The sequence below is a fragment of the Pezoporus flaviventris genome, unplaced genomic scaffold (genome assembly GCF_033815535.1).
Source record: "Pezoporus flaviventris isolate CSIRO_AGI_PZ_B2104156 unplaced genomic scaffold, CSIRO_AGI_Pfla_v1 ptg000023l, whole genome shotgun sequence".
In the NCBI taxonomy this organism is placed as follows: Eukaryota; Metazoa; Chordata; class Aves; order Psittaciformes; family Psittacidae; genus Pezoporus; species Pezoporus flaviventris.
The window spans coordinates 8,459,533-8,478,272 of NW_026892571.1; the positions used below are offsets into that span (position 1 = coordinate 8,459,533).

The 18,740-nt window shown below is 40.7% G+C and overlaps 1 protein-coding gene across 2 annotated transcripts; it reads left to right on the forward strand.

The window, feature by feature from the left end:
• Window positions 1-321: 321 nt before the first annotated feature.
• Window positions 322-12,684, forward strand: SLU7 (SLU7 homolog, splicing factor). Of its 2 annotated transcripts, XM_061456590.1 has the most exons (16): window positions 322-403; window positions 1,118-1,303; window positions 1,911-2,064; window positions 2,353-2,433; window positions 3,026-3,190; window positions 4,580-4,645; window positions 6,111-6,158; window positions 6,649-6,780; window positions 7,053-7,150; window positions 8,531-8,598; window positions 8,789-8,928; window positions 9,795-9,956; window positions 10,390-10,494; window positions 10,666-10,740; window positions 10,995-11,099; window positions 12,063-12,684. In XM_061456590.1, the coding sequence occupies exons 2-16, from the start codon at window positions 1,140-1,142 to the stop codon at window positions 12,240-12,242; spliced, it is 1,743 nt and encodes a 580-aa protein (XP_061312574.1). In that variant the 5' UTR covers window positions 322-403; window positions 1,118-1,139; the 3' UTR covers window positions 12,243-12,684. The 2 variants fall into 2 exon arrangements, with proteins under 2 accessions (XP_061312574.1, XP_061312575.1); XM_061456591.1 differs by lacking the exon at window positions 6,111-6,158.
• The last annotated feature ends 6,056 nt before the right edge of the window (window positions 12,685-18,740 follow it).

The following is an 18,740-nucleotide window of genomic DNA, read 5'->3' on the forward strand; positions in this document are numbered from 1 at the left end:
GTAAGCGGTAACACCACCCACCCTCCGCTCCCCCAGCCCAGGGCCCACCTCAAGCACCACCGGCAGGCCCGAGCGCAGCAGTACCGGCACAGACCCGCCTCGGCTCACACGAACACCAAGCTACAGACGCTCCTCAGACAACAAGCCGGTAGCGTCCTGCAGTGCCGAACCGCCACCTTTTAAACTGGCTCCGCATCGCCCATTGGCTACTTCGACTAACGCTCCGCAGGCGATTGGCTCAGCAGTGACGCTTCCGCCGCGCCTGCCCTCCCTGTGGCTCCACCCCCTGCTTTCCGGGGGCGGAGCAAGTTGCTACGGTGACGCCGTGGCTCCGCCCTTGGCAGTGCCGTCGCTCCCTGTGACGTAGCCGTGGTGCGTGCCCGGTGGCTGTGCGGCCTGGCAGGTAAACAAGGGCCTGGGGCTGGGGTAGAGGGGCCGCGGGCAGCGGCGGGGACCGGCGCTCGGGGCGGCCGCTCGGGGCTCCGGGGAAGCGCCCGCATCCTTGCGGGCCCGGGCCCTGCTAGGGTGCTGCTTCCTCGCAGGCCTCTCTCGACTCGCGTACGCGTAGGCTCGGGTTCGCGCATGCTGCATGGGCGGGTCAGGGCCTTCCGGCAACCCCGGCCGGTCCGAGGGCCCTGCTGACCCGAACAGCAGCGGTGGCGGCGGCGGGTGAGTCCGTGTGCAGGTCCGCGGGGGCTGGAGCGCCGATAGTGGTGTCCTGCGCTGCGTGCAGAGCTGCTGCTGTGCGTCCCCGCCTGGCGTCCGGCTGGGCAGAGAGCGGGACCTAGAATCATAGAATGGTTTGGGTTGGAAGGGCCCTTAAAGATCATCTAGTTTCAACCCCCTGCCATGGGCAGGAAAATACACAAGACTTGGTAGTGTTCCTGTAGATGAACAACACAGACAGTAAGGCACCTCCAGCAAGTGACCCTAAATAATAGATTAATTAACATAACAAAGGAGACATTACGTTAATTAATAGTAAGAGTTTTTTTCAGCACCGGTGCTTATTTTTGAGTGCATTTTACAGTGTTACTGGTTTCACTCGATGCAAAACCATGATGAATTGTGCTGTCATATACTGCTGATCTGTGAGACTTCTATTTTCTCATAACAGGAAAAGAAAGAGAAAAAACAGTATGTCATCAGGAACAGTAGTGAATGCTGCTCCTTCAGGAGGATCGAATGATGTGGGCCTGGAGGAACCAAAGAAGATGACAAGAGAAGACTGGAGGAAAAAAAAGGAATTGGAAGAACAGAGAAAACTAGGAAATGCGCCTGCTGAGGTGGATGAAGAAGGAAAGTAAGTTTAATTAAAGCTGTGGTTGTTGTAAAGGTACTGGTTAAAAATGCCTTTTATCCCTGAAGTGATTACAGAATAATCATGAGGGTGATACATGGGTCATTGTAGTAATAAATAGTTGGGACTGTTAATTTGCTTTAACATTCCAGTAATCCCTAGAAACATATTTTCCCCACAAAAAAATGTAGGTTCAATGTTTATTGACCATAATCTATTGATAGTGCTGCTAAAAGTTCCATCTATGTGGCTACTTGTAAGTGGTGGTCTAAAAGTGACCAAAACATGGTACTGGGGAACTTCACAGTGTACGTTATCAGTTCGCTGTCTCTTGCTTCTATGAGGCTTGTTGCTTTTGAGAAGAGCAGTGTTACTGGTTTTGTGCTCAGTAACATTGCACAAAATGAAGCGTTTGATTTGGAGTCAGGAATTAGCAGCATCGCAACGTGAACCTGTGTTCATCTAGTTAAATTTGCAATGTGTTATAACAACTTCATTATTTTATTATCACTTGTAAAGCACTGAACTTTAATGTGAGAGTTATATGTTAGGCTAAGTTGTTGTGGGGGTTCTTTTCCTATTCCATGTATTTATTACACATCTTTTACAGGGATATCAATCCTCATATTCCTCAGTACATATCCTCAGTACCATGGTACATAGATCCTTCTAAAAGACCTACACTAAAGCATCAGAGACCACAGCCAGAGAAGCAGAAAAAGTATAGCACCTCTGGAGAATGGTACAAACGAGGAGTTAAAGAGGTATGCACAATTTTTTTTGTCATAAAATAAAGATTTGGGTTGATTCCAAGAGGATATGATTTCTGGGAACGTGTTTTTGAGGGAGACAGGAGTTGGGGATTCTAATTCAGCAGGCAAGTCTGATTTGATCAAACACAAGGTAGTGTTTGATAATAATCAAAATACATGTTCTGGGCTTGGGTACATCATGCACACTTTAGTTCTATTGAAAAAATGAATTGGGTGTTGGGAACATGTGTATAAATCTTGCCAGAAGTTTGTACAACAGTGTCTTTCTTTGTTGTTCAGCATGCTGTGGCAACTAGATACCGTAAAGGAGCTTGTGAGAACTGTGGTGCATTGACACACAGTAAGAAGGACTGCATGGAGGTAAACTCGACTTTTAGAATCATAGAATCATTTTGTTGATGTTTTAATGGTTTTGAAAACAGTGTGCATTCTAATATTAGTGAAAAATAGGCAGCTATAGATAAAAGAGAAATTTCTGGTTTTGAGGAAGCTATTTGGAAAAACAGGTATTGAAAGGTGGCTTGGAAATTTCTGAAGAAATTATTATGTAGGAAAAATAAAGGGAAGAAATGTTACTGTTCAGGTTGTTGCTCATCAATTCTGTTTGTGATCAGTACTGCAATAATAGGTGAAAACTTTTTAGTTCTTCATAATAATTTGCTTTAACCCAAGTGCTGTCTTTCTGTTCCATGTCAATTAGAAGCCACACCCAGAAATTGGTGTTTCAATTTCATTCTTAACTGTGGAAAATACAGTTCAAAATTGATGGAGTTTGGAATCAGTTGTGCTGCTTTAAAATACAGAAATTAATTACTTGCATTTGTGTACAATTCACAGGCTTATAGTGCTGAATTTAAGTGGCTCTAGAGGATCTCGATACTATTTTTAAACGGGTATCTGAGTAACATTTTAGTCTAATGGACTGATCCATCTATTGTTTTTTAACTTTCAGAGACCCAGGAGAATTGGAGCAAGATACACAGGCATGAATATCGCACCAGATGAACACGTGCAGCCTCAGCTGACATTTGATTATGATGGAAAGCGAGACCGTTGGAATGGCTATAACCCAGAAGAGCATATGAAGATTGTAGAGGAATATGCCAAGGTTGATTTGGTATGTAGCTGTTACGTTTCATTCAGGAAAAGTTTAGTGTTTGGTTTCGCTGGGAAGAGGCATGTTTTTTATGTGCAGTTTTAATATTAGACCTTGTGCTGTATTGATAATGAAAAAGTGAGATGAATACTATGGTTGGTAGCAGACTTCACATAAACTGAAAATTGAGATCAGAACTGGCAACTGAGTATGGATCTGTACAATAAATAGTCTCTCCACATTGCTTACCTTTTAATAGGCAAACCTTAGAATTTATTACTCAAGATGCAGATTGAATCATATGCAAGAAAGGAATTTATTATCTAGTTGTTTTAGAGCCAACAATACCTATTTTGTAACCTCGTTCATTTTTTTTTATTAATGAATCCTTTTTGTTACCATGATGGAGGAGTAGTATATTTGTACACAGCTCTTTGCAGGCTGGCATCCTGCTGTTGCAGATAACTTCCTATGTGTATGCACCAAATGTATGTGAACACTAAGTAACTTCTAAGAAAAGCTGAAAAAAGAGTTCACTACCTTAGCTAGATGTCAGCTACCTGTACCAGAAGATATTTAGGTGCCTAAGTAACTCCCTTCGATGCCTGGTCCTCAGTATTTTCCTATAGTACATAGGAAAGCTAGTGCTAAAAGTAATCTAATCAGTGTGTGTAAATGTTTGATGGGAATGTTTAAAGGCAGAACTGGACTCTTATGAGTAGTATCTAATGACAGGACAAGAAGCAGTGGGCAAAAACTGAAATACAAGAAATTCTGTTTAATGATAAGAAAAAAATATTCTACAGTAAGGGTGATCAAACAGGGGAACAGCTTGCCCAGTGGGGCTGGACAGTCTCCATTTTTGGAGGTAACCAAAACCTGCCTAGACTGTCCTTGGCAGTCTCCAGAGGTACTTTGAAATCCCACTTCAGGTGCTAGACTTTAGTGGCCTCTCTTGCATGAACCATAAATGCAGCATCAGTCACAAAGTACCTTAAGCACTGAAGTTTCTAACTAGTCTATTGAGGACACAATAGTAAAACAGATTTGTTTTTAAACACAACTGAAATAAGCTCTCTAGTTCTTAAAGTAGGATGAATGTATTAATGGTAGAACTGCATAAATCTGGTAAACTTTTAACAGTATAATACAAAGTAGTAAAATAGTTAGTGTACGTCATTTCCTCTCCTTGAGCCTCAGAAAACAGTGTGGTAAAGCTCAGGAGTTAGAGGGGACAAGTTGTAGGCTGCTGATTTTTTACAAGCACCAAGACAGTTAAGCCCCCATATTTGGTAATAATTAGCACATTTTAATGACAGCAGTCAGAGGAGTTGGTTGTGATAAATAAATATTACTGCACACTTGCTGTTAAGAAGGAACATTAAAACAAATGTGTTTCATGATACACAGGCCAAACGTACACTGAAAGCCCAGAAGCTTCAGGAAGAGTTAGCATCAGGGAAGCTGGAGCAAGTGGTAAGTAAACTAACTCCTAATAATAAGCCTGAATCAGGTTCCTTCTGCTCTTTGATGCTTTTCCTCTCTATGCAGGGCCTGCTATTGTTGGGGTTTTTTTATACCCTTCAATAATTTAAATACTTCCCTAGCACCAGCACATTGTGTGTCACATTCAAGAATTTGAAGTATCTTCTTTCAAGTGAAAGTTGACTGTTTTCCTCCTACGGGCAAAGATTCTATATGATTATTATTGCTAACATTAATGACATGGAATTTTGGGTCAAAAAAGCTTGTTTTATATGGAATTTTGTTCATATACTGAAAGGTTACATCTGACTAATGTTAAGGTAATGACCATTACATGACTGTGGATTGTTTTTGTAATGATTGGTATAAATTAGAATAGGAAGGTATTTTCTTTATGTTAACCCAAACTTGTTTCTTCCTCCAGTCGTTGCTATGACTTATTTGCAGTGTCATTCCCTCTAGTTTATAACTGCAGAGTTCCCATCTTCTGCTAACTTCTACAAACTCCTCTGAGATTATAGGCAGTGCTTTTGATAATCTTTGATATAAAATTCTATTTTTAAAAAGTAATTTCCGGTAATATTCTAAGTTTATAAAATGGGGGGAAAGTAGAGACTGCTACTGGTCGGAACTAGGGTTTTTTTAATTAATACTGTAAGAAAGAAAACAAGCACAAGAAAGACGACATACCGTTGGGCCTGCGTTTTCCAGAGGTTGTCACTTCACATTTTGTCAGTAGATGGCAGAGTGAACTTAATCTCCAGCCCAGCACAAACGACAGCGTTCTGGCCTTCCCGTTAGAAAAATATTCTTTCTCTTTTTGGTGCCTGTTTTTACCACAAGGCAAACATTGTTGGCTTCCATATTCCTTACAAAATGAAGCTGTAAGAAGGGAAGTGTGTTTGAAACGTAAGAACTATCTCTGACAAGACCAAGACTGTTTTGTATAGCCAATTTGCTGGTCAGTCTTCTTATTTCCATTTTTAATGCTGCAAGTATTCTCAAGTTAGAGGCTAAGCAGGTTGAAAAATAAAGTCTAGCTCTGTTTCTCCAGATTAAATCATGGCTTCTGAAATTCTGTCAATCCTCATTAAGCATAAATATTGATTAAGCTTTCAGAGTTGAATCTTGGTTATATTTGCATGATATGAAAGTGTAAACTATTAGTGGTCAAAGGCATAGCAAGCTCTAACAAACAGTGACACTTCTAGAATTTGCCGGTTTTACAAAGACTTGGAAAATTGTTTGGAATACAGTGAGAAGGTCTCCAACATACATCTGTAACAGAGACACTTACAAGCTCTTTCCTAGAACATGATGTTGCAGTCTTTGCCACGTGTAAATTGTATTTTGCATCCATCATCAAGCTCTGCTTTGATTGCTCTTTATATCCCTGCTATCTTTCCTTTTTCCACTATATCGTCTTCTCTGATGATGTGCTCTTTGTTTGCTGCAGAACTCCCCAAGACAGCAGTGGGGAGAAGAGGAACCAAATTCACAGACAGTAAGATCACTACTCACTGCATCACGCCACGGGCAGAAAAAAGGGCCTGTAGTTAGTGCAACAGTGAAACAAGGGTTGCATAAAGGTTTGAATGCTGGGTTCATGCCACTGGCTGCCTGTTCTTTCCTGCAGAGATAACTGGATTTCACAGAAGGGTTTTGGGGTTTAATTCCTGTGTGTTGTCAAACCTTGGACATGCATGCAAATAACTAGTTTAGTAATACAGTTTGTCCCAAGATAACTGTATTCTTAATATAATCACAGTTCTGGTTTTGTAACTGTTTTCATATGAGGAAGTGGAAATCCTTGTATTTCTGAGAACTGTTGAATGCTAGATTAGTATGATAGCACACTTAAGCTCAGGTAAATGATGCTAGTTTTTAACTACATGGGTTACGGAAGTTTTAATGAAACCACTAAAATCAGTCTCTCATACATGTCTCTAGTGTAAATGTCCTCTTTTATTTAGAAGTTTCCCATCTCTCCTCAGGAAAGAGATCATAACAGTGAAGATGAGGATGAAGATAAATATGCAGATGACATTGATATGCCTGGACAGAACTTTGACTCAAAAAGACGTATCACAGTTAGAAATTTACGTATTCGGGAAGATATTGCTAAAGTAAGTTAAGAATTCATTATGGATGTTCTTTTGTATTCATGAGAGTTAGTTTCCAAAAAATTGTATACTCAAAGGTTAATGAGTTTATGTATGGGTCCTGGGGCATGGAGTTTCAGGGTTGTTCTATTTCTGCTCATTTTATGACTTTGTCAAGGTTAACCTTCTACATAGATCCAGCTTCTTAAATGTCTGGGCTGGGTGATACAGGAGTAACTTCAGTCTTTTTTAAATCATAAACATTAAATATCTTGTATGTTGTTTTCTTTCCCTAGTACTTGAGGAATCTGGATCCAAACTCTGCTTACTATGATCCCAAAACAAGAGCAATGAGGGAGAACCCATATGCCAATACAGGCAAGAATCCAGACGAGTAAGTTAAAACAGGATCATGTTTCTGTATCCAACAAAACTGCTCAAAATAAGATTAATAGTTTTGTATTTTCTCTTATCTGTATGTTGTGTACTAATGAATCTCTAGTCAGTTATGGATAGAAGTAGTAGTAAATACAGGAAAAATATTTAGCAGCACTTTTTGTTTTAATATGTAAAAGTGGTATTTTAGTAATACTGGCCCTTAATGTTCAGGGATATGTGGACCACCATTTAGTTTAACGATCTGCACAAGAATTAGAATACTGCTGTATATACAGGTTATACCTGTAAACAGTAATGATGTTTATGTAAAGTACTTCAGTAACCAAATCTTAAACTTTGTCCCTTGTTTGTTGGAAAGCATTCAGCAGTGGAGACTAGCATGGAATACTGGTAGTACCCAAGTGAATACTTGAATTAGGAGCAAGAGCTCCTCATATGTTAACAGAGTCTACATAAAAAAAGTCCGAAAGCTTTGGCATTGTCTAGATAGATAACTAAAGAATACCATAGGCTGGCTTTTGGCTGCACATAAGACTGTCTCACTTAAAACTCAAGTTGAGTACTTGAGCTGTGACCCAGCATTGACCTGTGTAGTGCTGTAGCCTTGCAGAGCAGACAGGCCTGGAGTAGAAACATTTATTCAGAGTACAGTAATTGGATTAGCTCTCTGCCTGGAACAAGATGGCAGTGATTGAATGCTGGCAAATAATGCTCTTTCCACCTCTCCTTGCCCCCAGCTAGAATCATGCCAGCCAGTTCTGGTTTTAGATGCAGATGCTTTCACTTCTCTCCAGAATCATAATTTGACCTTTGCTGAATCTGTGTTTCCGCCACAGACTAAATTTTTCAGAGTGGCTTTGGGGATGTGAAAAGAATAAGAAGTTGGATTGTTAACATTGAATTTCAACATGTTTTATGCAGTCATTGAATCTCTTTGAAGGGTGCAAAAGAGATTCTCAGATAACTGAGAATGGTAGAGCCATACACTGGGTCTGGGTGGGAGGAGAGATTCACAAATTCAAAAGTGAGAATCACTGTGCTAGAATATCACATACCATTTATGCATATTTATTGTGCAATTAGATCCAAGTTTGACTTACGGTGTTTGGTATCCCAGACGCAGTTCCAGGTCTCTGTCATAAGATAATTCCAGGTAAACATAGGCATCAAGTATTCTGAGTTGCTATCTAATACTTGCATGACTGGGGAGCCTAGACCTTAATTTCATTCATTGAATTGAATGCTTCCTCTTCCTCCATTCTTAACTCTCAGGGCACAAAGGAGAATTTTTACTTTCCTGTTGGTGTTCTATGGTTGCATTTAAAAGGAAATCATGTTTCTTGAATGCTAAAAATCCTGTTGTTCTTTTCTGCAGAGTTGGTTACGCAGGTGATAACTTTGTTCGCTACACTGGAGATACCATTTCAATGGCACAGACTCAGTGTAAGTAGGTTTTGAGGTCTTTGTAAGGAAATTGATTTAAATACTTAAAGAGTGCTTCATTCGTGAAAAAGAGAAATAAATCTCTTTAGATTGAGGCTTTCTTTCAAATTACAGAGTTAAAGATGATCATAATTTGAATGCATGTGTCAGTTTTAGAATAAATATTAAGTGAAACCTCTTGTGTACACAGTGTTTGCTTGGGAGGCTTATGACAAAGGCTCTGAAGTTCATCTGCAAGCAGACCCTACAAAATTAGAGCTACTTTATAAATCCTTCAAAGTGAAAAAAGAAGATTTCAAGGCACAGCAGAAAGAAAGCATCCTAGAGAAGGTAACAGACATTCAATCTTATTTAATAAGAATTCTGTTGAGTTTGAAGCCTGGGTCTTGGCAAACAAATAAAATTACTAATGTACCAGCATTAGCTGTTCTCAGCAGCTTGGATTCATAAAAAAGATTTCTGTATTTAAACACACTATCTCGTCAATTAGATTAATTTTATTATTTAATATAGGAAACTTTGAAGATCTGCTTATATTTCTTTGGATTATTGGGAGCTCTTCCATTAACTGTTAGAATTTCTCCAGTCAAAAATCTGACAGCAGTATGTAGGAGGAGTGGGAATTTGGATTTTTTTTTTTTTAATAATACAAGTGGTTGATTTTTATTTTTTTTTTCAGTTTAAAGATGGTGTCTTTTGTAAAATACCCAAGTAACGATCTCCCAGAATTATTTTAAACCATTCCTTTTCTCTTAAATGTGAAAAGTAGAATTTTCAGACTAGAGTTTTGAGTGCAGTCTTCTAGACAAATATTTGTTTTATGTTTTGCAGCTGGCTTCTTGGGCAGCTGGCAACTAAATAATCCATTTAGATCCTCAGCTTGTCAGGAGTGGGACAGAAAGTACTGCTTTGGTTGTACCAGAGCCTTCTAGTTTGATCTAAAAGATTTCCTGCTTTGTGTGAGGAATTCACTGCTTTAATTCTCCAGGAAAAACAAACAAAACCAAACCAAAACACCACAATGGCCATAGGAGGAGATGTATTTCACTCTTAACTATTCCCTAAAGATTAAATTGTCTCTGTCCACTTTGTGTCACTTTCACTGCCTTTTGAAAGAGATGCTTTTTAAAATGTAATTCTTAATTGCCTAAAAGGTGGGCTTTTTTTCCAAACTGTTATTTCTCTTTGCATTTTAGTATGGAGGACAAGAACATTTGGATGCCCCACCAGCTGAACTGCTGTTAGCTCAAACAGAAGATTATGTGGAGTACTCTAGGCATGGAACAGTCATCAAAGGACGAGAGAAAGCTGTTGCTTGCTCTAAATATGAAGAGGATGTAAAGATCAACAACCATACAGTAAGCATATGTTAAGATTATAAAAAAGTCAGATTCCCTCCCACTGGAAGGGTATGAAGTACGGTGGGATACAGTACAACATAATTAATACACTAAATAAATTCTTCCTCTGTCTCAAATTTGACACTTTCCTTTTCTACCAAGGAGAAACTTCCAATTGCCATGGTTGCAATGCAAATTTGAGTTACAATGGCAATCTTAAGCTAAAGGGGAAGTTACTCGGTTTGACTTTGAATATGAGTTGACAACATCCTGTTGTTTTTCTCTTGTTTGAAAATATACCTGTGTAGCTAATGCAAAATTATGAAGTATTTCCCATAAATTTCCTTTCTGGATTGTTCAAATAGTTTACTTACCAGGATATAACCTCAGGAATAGATTGCAGCTCTCTTCTTACGGGAGTATCACTGGATGTTTGTGTCTCCTCTTTCAGAGCATTTGGGGTTCATACTGGAAAGAAGGCAAGTGGGGTTACAAATGCTGCCACTCATTTGTCAAGTACTCATACTGTACAGGAGAAGCTGGGAAAGAAATTGCTGTAAGTATTGTCTTAGTCGCTTGAGAAGAGCTAAAAATCGTTAATCTTCCTATCTAAGTTTTAGACTTTTCGGAGGAGGTTGGGGTATTTGTTTGGTTTGGGGGGGTTTTTGTCCTTCCCCTTTCAAGTATGCTTAGTAAGTGGCTATCCTTTCTCTTGTCTGTTGTATAGAATGCTGAAGCAAGCTTACTGCAAGAGCAACCCAAGGAGGAAGAACACATGACAAAACCCAAAACACTGATGGAGGTAGGTTGTTTCCCTTTCTCAGGGAGGCAGATATTTTTCCTCAGCATTTTAAGAGATGGAAGGATACATATAACTACAAAATGATGCAAGTCATAATGAGTCTGAAAATCATTAGACTGCATTAATAGATCATTAACATCTCCATTAATGCTATATGAGACCTTAGTTTCAGTAGACTCTTGGTGGGACTTAATGGCTTCAACATTACTGTTTGCAAGTTGAATCTTAACAATGAGTGGTTTTCCACTTTACAGATCCACCAAGAGAAACAGAAAGAGAAGAAAAAGAAGAAGCACAAGAAGAGCTCAAATTCAGATAGTGACGGTGAAGAGAAAAAGAAGCAAGAAAAACTTAAAAAGGTGCATTATATTCAACGGTTTTGTGGCAGAAAGAACTTGAAAAATATTTTACAACAACGTCAGTTTTATGAAGCCTGCTATGCAGTTCCTGTGGCATTCTGTGGGATGTTCTTTAATGCTAATTTTGAGCTAAAGCAAATTTAAAATGCTGTTAGATGCCCTAAAGTATATTCCCTGTTTCTTGGGCAAGTATGCAATAAACGTTTAGTTTTGGAAGATTTAGTTTAGATGATTTAGAACACTTCCTGTCTAGGCACCACAGCTGTAGATATATAAAAGTCATTTCAGAACACAGTGATTTGTGTATTGAAGAAAGATGGAGAGATCAAAAGCACTGTCAAAGCTTAACTTAGCACTTTTTATCCTAGACATCCCCAGTCTCACAGCTGATGCAATAAATCCATCCACCAAGCTATAGGCTGACTGCTGCTGAACAGCCCTTCCACGAGCACAGCCTCTAGATATTCAGACTGTGAAATGATGTAACCATATGAAATTATGGTTAATCAAAGCATTGTACAAATGCCATTTCTTTTAAATAGCTAGACGGAGCAAGAGTGGTAGTTTGAGGAATGGGATAACATGTATTTCAAAAAGCATTTAAAAAACACCACAAACCCCACACCCCCCCCAAAATACACATACCCAAACCCCTAAGATCGCATGCTTGCTTATCTGCTTTTGTACTTGCTGGGTCATGATTACATTTTAGGTAGAGCTGAGGAGTTTCTTACTTGATTTTGGCAATTGGAAAGAGATGAAAGTATCTTGTTTGTTAAATATCGTTTTACCATCATTTTATGTTAAACTCTACAAAATGAGCATTAAGTGAAGTGTGCTGTAGGTGTATTGGACAGACGTGCATTGCTTATCCCACCATTCTGCCTGCTGCGTCTTCTGATACTGAAATCTAATATAAACTTTCATTGTGATGGTTTGGTTTGGTTTTTTCTTTAATTTCAGGCACTAAACGCAGAAGAGGCTCGTCTTCTTCACGTGAAAGAAATCATGCAGATAGATGAGAGGAAGAGACCATACAACAGCATTTATGACAGCAGGGAGCCAACAGAAGAGGAAATGGAAGCTTACAGAATGAAACGTCAGAGACCTGATGATCCTATGGCCTCTTTTCTTGGACAGTAGTCATGGCAGAAGTCATTCCTATACACTAGACTCTTTTTCATTGTTGTTTACAGTTCTATAGAAACCTGCTATGGCAAAGACCATTTTTGGCACCAAAAAAGATGGTGAAAATTTCTGCCAATAGACTTAAGTAGATATACTATACCAGTAAGTTCAATAGACATAGCAATTACTTCAGGAGACATATTTATAGTCACATTATATGTGTGTGTATGTATACATATACAGTCACAAATGTATACATACACACATGTATATATATAGGATATTACAGAGTAGAAATATTTTCTCTCTTTATTGGATAAGATCAGATCCTGGCTACAATTCTGAGTTCATTTGGCCAACCAATATATGCATAAAGTAATGACACATTTGGCAAAACTGCTCAAAAGAAATGGTTGTTACGTTGCTTAATATAGAATAAAAATTGTTGCAAAGAAAAACACAACAGCTACTGAATCCTCTTCTTTATAAGGGGAGTTGCTTGTCACATGGCTTTAAAAGGAGAAATAGTTTCTTTCTCAAGCACTTTGTAGTAAGTATTTTGGAAATGTAAAACTTGATAACTTTGTACAGGTTTTGTTAATACAAGTATCTTAAATGCTGTACAGCCTTTTTAATGATAGAAGCTGACTGTAGAGCTTTTAAATACCATTTCTGCAGATGTTAACATGCAAATTTCAGTCACAGAGATCTGAGTTCTTTTGATAACAGTATTCATCTCGCCCTTATAACTTCCAGTATCCTGTTGATGCAATACCAAGTGTCAGGCTCTAATATCTCTTGACAATGTAAAGCAGCATCTGCTTTGTGTTTGGCAATACTAGTCCTTAAACTGTGAGTTTTCTCCTTTAACCATTAAAACTTGGAGAAGTGTGAAGAACTTAACAGCATGACTTTAGAGTTGGAAGGCTTACAAATTATTTGTGTTATGGTTTAAACTGTCTTATTAAACATGGCTTTTATAACCACATTTAATGTGGTTATATTAATGGTGGGGCTGAGGATGCTGTAATCCTGGCTTTTCTTCTTAAAATGAAGAACCTGATTCCAATGTCCACTTTGTAAACAAGGAAGAAGTTAAAATTCCTGGCAGCAGGTGGAACAGTGTTAAAGCTGTAACATGTTATACCTGTAAAGCTGCTTTCCTTTTTTTATTAGGTTTTCTCCAAGTCTGCTTCCCCTTTATTTTTGTTACAGAAGTACTAGTTCTGGATGCAGACTTTTATTTTGTAAGACTTAAACATCTGACTGTGGGCATTTATTTTTAAAACTTGATTCTGCATGTGCAAAAAAATAAACCCAAGTAGTGAGATCGAAGATCAAGTACCAGGAAAGAAAAACTTCAGAGAGGAGAAATAAGCTTTTGCAGAAATTGCTTTTACATTTTCACAAACAATGTGGATTTAGACAATCAGAGGGGGGAAGATATTAGGGGTAGAGTTTTCCTTCTGCTATGCTAGTGACTCATGTTCTGAGTTTCCATATTGGCTCATGTCTTGACCTCTCTATGTTATCGATAATTGAAGGAAAAACTGGTCTTTTCCACAAGTCATTACATGCAATAAACATACATTTTAAGTGGTGTGTGTGTGTGTGTGTGTGATTTCACAGGTGCCTTGAGGGTTTGAACGTATTAAGTTAGCATACATAGCTAACAATGGAAATCCTGCATTAGGCTGCAGTGTAGTTCTGTATTAAAACTATTTGCAATACTGTCATTGGCAATCAATGTTTTAGGTTATTTACTGTGTTCCAGAGATCCTCTGGTACCACCTGAATGCAAACTGTCCTAGGATTTTTCTGAATTAGCTGATTTGAACAGCAGACTGTTACTCTTCTCGGAGCTGTAACATCTGAAGTCCAGCTGCAGAGATACCAACTGCTGTTGTCTTGGTCAGTGCCAAGGCAATTGGGAAGATGAGGTAACAGAAGAGTCCATGATAGCAGTTCCTTGAGTTATGAAGATGGCTTTCTAAAAGTAGCTGGAGACTTGATTATGTAGGAGGCAATTCAGAAATAACCCTGAAAAGAGCAATTTAGAATGCAGAACCAATAATTCACTGATCTAGACAGCCTGTAAAATTTGGGTTTAGATGCTTGTTTAGTGAGTATTTTTCTTATGTTCAAGAGAAAAATGGGGAAAGAATTAAAGGTTCACATGGAAGTCAATATAACATGTTCAGTACTATAGGGAGATCTGTTTATTACCAATAAACATCCTGAATTCCATCCTGAGCATACACTTGTGCGCATGGATTTTGCTTTTCAGTACCCAAAGACATGACTGTAACTGACTTCGGGGCATGCCCTGTCTTGCCCTGTCAAGGGAGAGAGACGATGGGGAAGATGGACCAGTTTCCTCTGGAGAAGCAGAAAGGCAGCTCTGGGGGGTAAAACAATCAGCGGAATCTTATACAAAATACAGTTCCTTGAGCTTGTGAATGATGCAGAGTAGATCTCGTCTGGATCAGATTCAACGGTTAAAGGACAAAACTTAAAACATGTTGTCTTATTTATATCATAAAGGTTAAATGTTAAAGAACACTGTGGATCTGATCATGAGGATTAATTTTCCTCCATCTGCTTCCCCTCGAATTTGGCATGCAATATGACTGCATATTCCCTATTGCACAAGAAGAATTCTTTCCTTTCTAAAATAAATGTGAAACGAGTTTGTAGGCTAGCTTGGGCAAAACTGAACATACAGTGAAAACAAGCATACTCTAGCAGAGGTAGCTGAAGTGAGAACTGGTTTCGCATGCACAAGGAGGCGAGGTGACAGGAAACACCTTAGCCTGGTAACACAGACCAGTCAAATCCTCAAATCGTGGTACAGAACAGAGCCAGCAGCTTTCTCTGAATCTGGCCCTTGGCAAAGCTCAGACATTATTTCCTCAACTCCGTTTTCAACAAGTGCTTTGACTGCCTCATTTTTCATCCTGTTGAGTTCTGGGTGTCTGAGGCATGCTCAGGCTGCACACTGAGCCAGCTAGCTGATGTGTAGATGTCTGCATGTTTAAAACATGCAGATTAAAGTGTTCTCCTTTATTTTTTGTTGGAAACTTTAGCAGTCTGCGTTGCCTTTCAAGGCGTGCCAGAAGGTAGCTCTTTTACAGTCTCCACCTTCATTTGTAAGTGGATACTTACGGCTTTCCTGAGAGAGTTAGAGATGCACTGTTCTATGTGAATGTAATTGGTTTAGGCTGCTGAGGGACCAGAAAAAAAGCAGGAATGATAGCAATTCATTAAGGATGAAATGGAGCTCAACTTTTAGGATAAAGAAACAGCAAAACAGACAATTTTCTGTGCCCTCTAGTGCCTACTACAACCTAGTAACTGCAGTTTTCCCTGTCACTTCTGGGTATAACTTGAGTTATTCCATACAGGCCAAAACACTGGTCTGAACTACATGCAGGCAACTCCCCATTGCTCTGTTAGCAGTCCCCTTTCATCAAATGTAACAAAGAAATAGACAGAAATATCATTCTAACTCAGACTAGTTATTTTACATGAAACAGATTTGTTCACATCTCTTAGATGACCCAACCAAGGTCAGTAACAGAGATAATTTTTGCTTTGTGCAAGATACTAGCACATTTCAGACCTCGGTGGAACAGAGGGGAAATTCACTGTGCCTAAGAAAACCTTGCTGAGCAGACAGGTTCACAAACCCAGAATTTCCAGCCTACAAAGTCTTAAAAGTAATTCCAAAGCATTTCAGAATCAGCCTCCACCCAGCCACTCATCTGCATGGCATGTGGATCTAAGCACGGTCCTATGCGCATCGCTCTGTCATCTCCCATCACCTCTCCTGTGAGTGGGACTTGTTTTCAGATGCATTTTCAGCCTTATCACATTTGCACATGCATTTGTTCTCAATTTGTTATATAAAGCTGGACCTGGAGCTCCAGCACCACCTCACAGCAGAGTTTTAACCCATTGCTGCTTTTACCCACAAGCTGCTACAACGTGTGCTACCAGTGTACTGGGGAGCAGACACTGGAGCACAAAGGCTGGGGTTGACATCACCCATTGCAGCACCCTGTTAACAGGGCAGCTGTTAGATCAGCAGGAGTGGAGAAGGTGCTTCATGTGAGCACTGCTCTGGGTTTTGCACATCCTCACTGGGAAGAGATGATGCCATCAGCCCTTGGGCTGCATGAGACCCAAGCTGAGGGAGGAAAATGATGCCTTCAGCTGGCTCCTGGGTTTCCTCAGCTGCCCCTTTGTGCTTTGGCATGTGCAGAAGCAAAAGCACTGGGGGTTTTAACACCCAGGAGGCAGCACAGCCCTGCAGTATATTCTGCTGATACACTCATGTTTTCTCAATACTTGAGGAGTGGCTGAAAGACTTAATTTTTAGCCTGTTGTCAGTTTTCTGAGAACAGAAAAGCCAGCTCTAAAGCAAAATTGTCTGCTTGGGAAGCAGCAGCAGGAACAGGGATTTTCTCTGTAGCTATTACTTTCTGCACAGACTGTCGCTGCTTGCATGCAACACGAGTAATCGTTCATTCATCTCTGGGACGTGCTGCTTTGCCCTGAAGGTCAGAGGCACTGTACCGTGACATGGGTAAGTGGTATTTGTCACTGGCTGTCCCGGCTTGGGCAAATGCTGCCCATGTCCCCAGGTACTGGGATTGCTGCTACAGACTAATCTGTATTTGGGAAATACGTGGCATTTCCAGAAGAATCTTTTCTTGTCCAACTATGTTGTTAGATACTAAGGCAGGAGCCAATTGTGGCAAATTAAAAAGATTGCTGAGTTTCACTTTGAAGTTGAAGGTGCAGGAGACAAAAGAAAAACCCAACCCTAACACATCTGCACTGCGCCTGCTGTGGCTCACTCCTGCTTGGGCTGGTTCCCACTTCCCTCTTCCTAAAATAAGCTCTATTTATTTTTATCTTAATGGGTTAGGACTGCAGTGCCTAAGCAGAGCTAATGGTCTCAAGGGCATCCTTTAGGTTTAAACAGAGATTTGATTTGTTTTTATGGGGGCTTTTGGAGAGGGACAATCACTCTCTGAAGACTGCTCACAGACTTCAAACTCCTTTTAGGCAGGGCAATAAAAATCACTCAAATCACCATTCCACACTAAACCAGGCGGCCTGTGGGGCAGAAAAATGCTTTTCCCCTCCCATTAGGACCTGAAAAACACCCACCCAAAGCACCTACACTCATCTTTGAAGAGAGAGACACTCCATTGCCATTGCCCAGTGCAATGGGGAGGCTGTTATTTCAGGCTGTCTCCAACTCCTGGGTGAACTGCAGTTAGATTGGCATTTGCTGAGTCATTTTATTTGGTTACAGTCGTTGCGGCAAGGTCAGTATCTGTAATGGTGAGACACATCAGCACTCAGAAAGCAAACAAGGGAAGATCCTTCCTCGCTGGAATGTGGTTACCCACCTTTGGGCACGCACGTTTCTTACCCCAAGCACGTGTTCAGGTGATAACACAGCTAAAACTACACTTTTTACTCTGTAGGTGCTGGATGATTCACCTTCCCCTCGCCACATGAACAACAAGATGAGCACACCAGAGTGTGTTGTGCCAGAGGCATAGGCAGGGGCACAGGATCTTCGCCCAGTCCAGGTGAGGCTGGTGTGGGGACAACAAACAGCAGCACAGGCAGGATGGCTTCACTGCTGAGAAGGGAGCACCACAACAGGCCCCAGCAGTGGGGACCCACCACCCCGTCCGATGACAGGCCCCTGTGGACATGCAAGGTGAGATCAGCCCGAGCCAGCTCCTGCACTGCGGCATTGAGCCGCCTTCCCCATGCTCACTGGTAAAAACCATGTTAGTCACGGCAGGGAGGCTGTTGCTAAAAAGCAGCACAGAAGGGACACGGTCCACTGTCTATCTGAAACAAAATGAACTGAGAATGGAGTCTCAGGGCTGCTCCGTTTCATTGTGGACGGGCAGTTGTTTGTTTAACACAGTGTGCTGCCAAGCATGTTCTGCAGCAGAGCGTCTGGGACCCCGGGTGAGCTCGGCACAGCATTGCAGCGCAGACATATTTTCCATGTGCCTGGCAGGAGCTTCCCAGCGCTGCCTCTTCCCACACCGCTGAACTAGGTCAGGCACTTGCTGCCTTCAACACGCTGTGGATCTGGGCACAAAATCACCAGTAACCACAGAAACCCCAGGCACACCTGGAATTGCCTGGCAGGACTGCTGTATTTTCAAGCATCATTTCATCCCTGGCCTGTTTCACACCCATCTCAAAACCTTGGTGCTCTGGCACAGCTGCCATGGGGCAGGTTTGGGATAAGCATAAGAGCTTTTTCTTCTCAACACTGTGAGCATCTGAGGAAACCTCTGTGGCTGCCCAGGCCAATCCAACTACACTCTAGCAAAGCTCACAGAAAGTTCTCCTCTGGTTTCATAAGAAACCTGGGGCAAGACCTGTGCACATGCAACGCCTTGAGCCTTTTGGCTGACTCCAGCCCCACACACCAATGGAAGAGCTTCTCTAAGAGAACCAGCTTCCTAC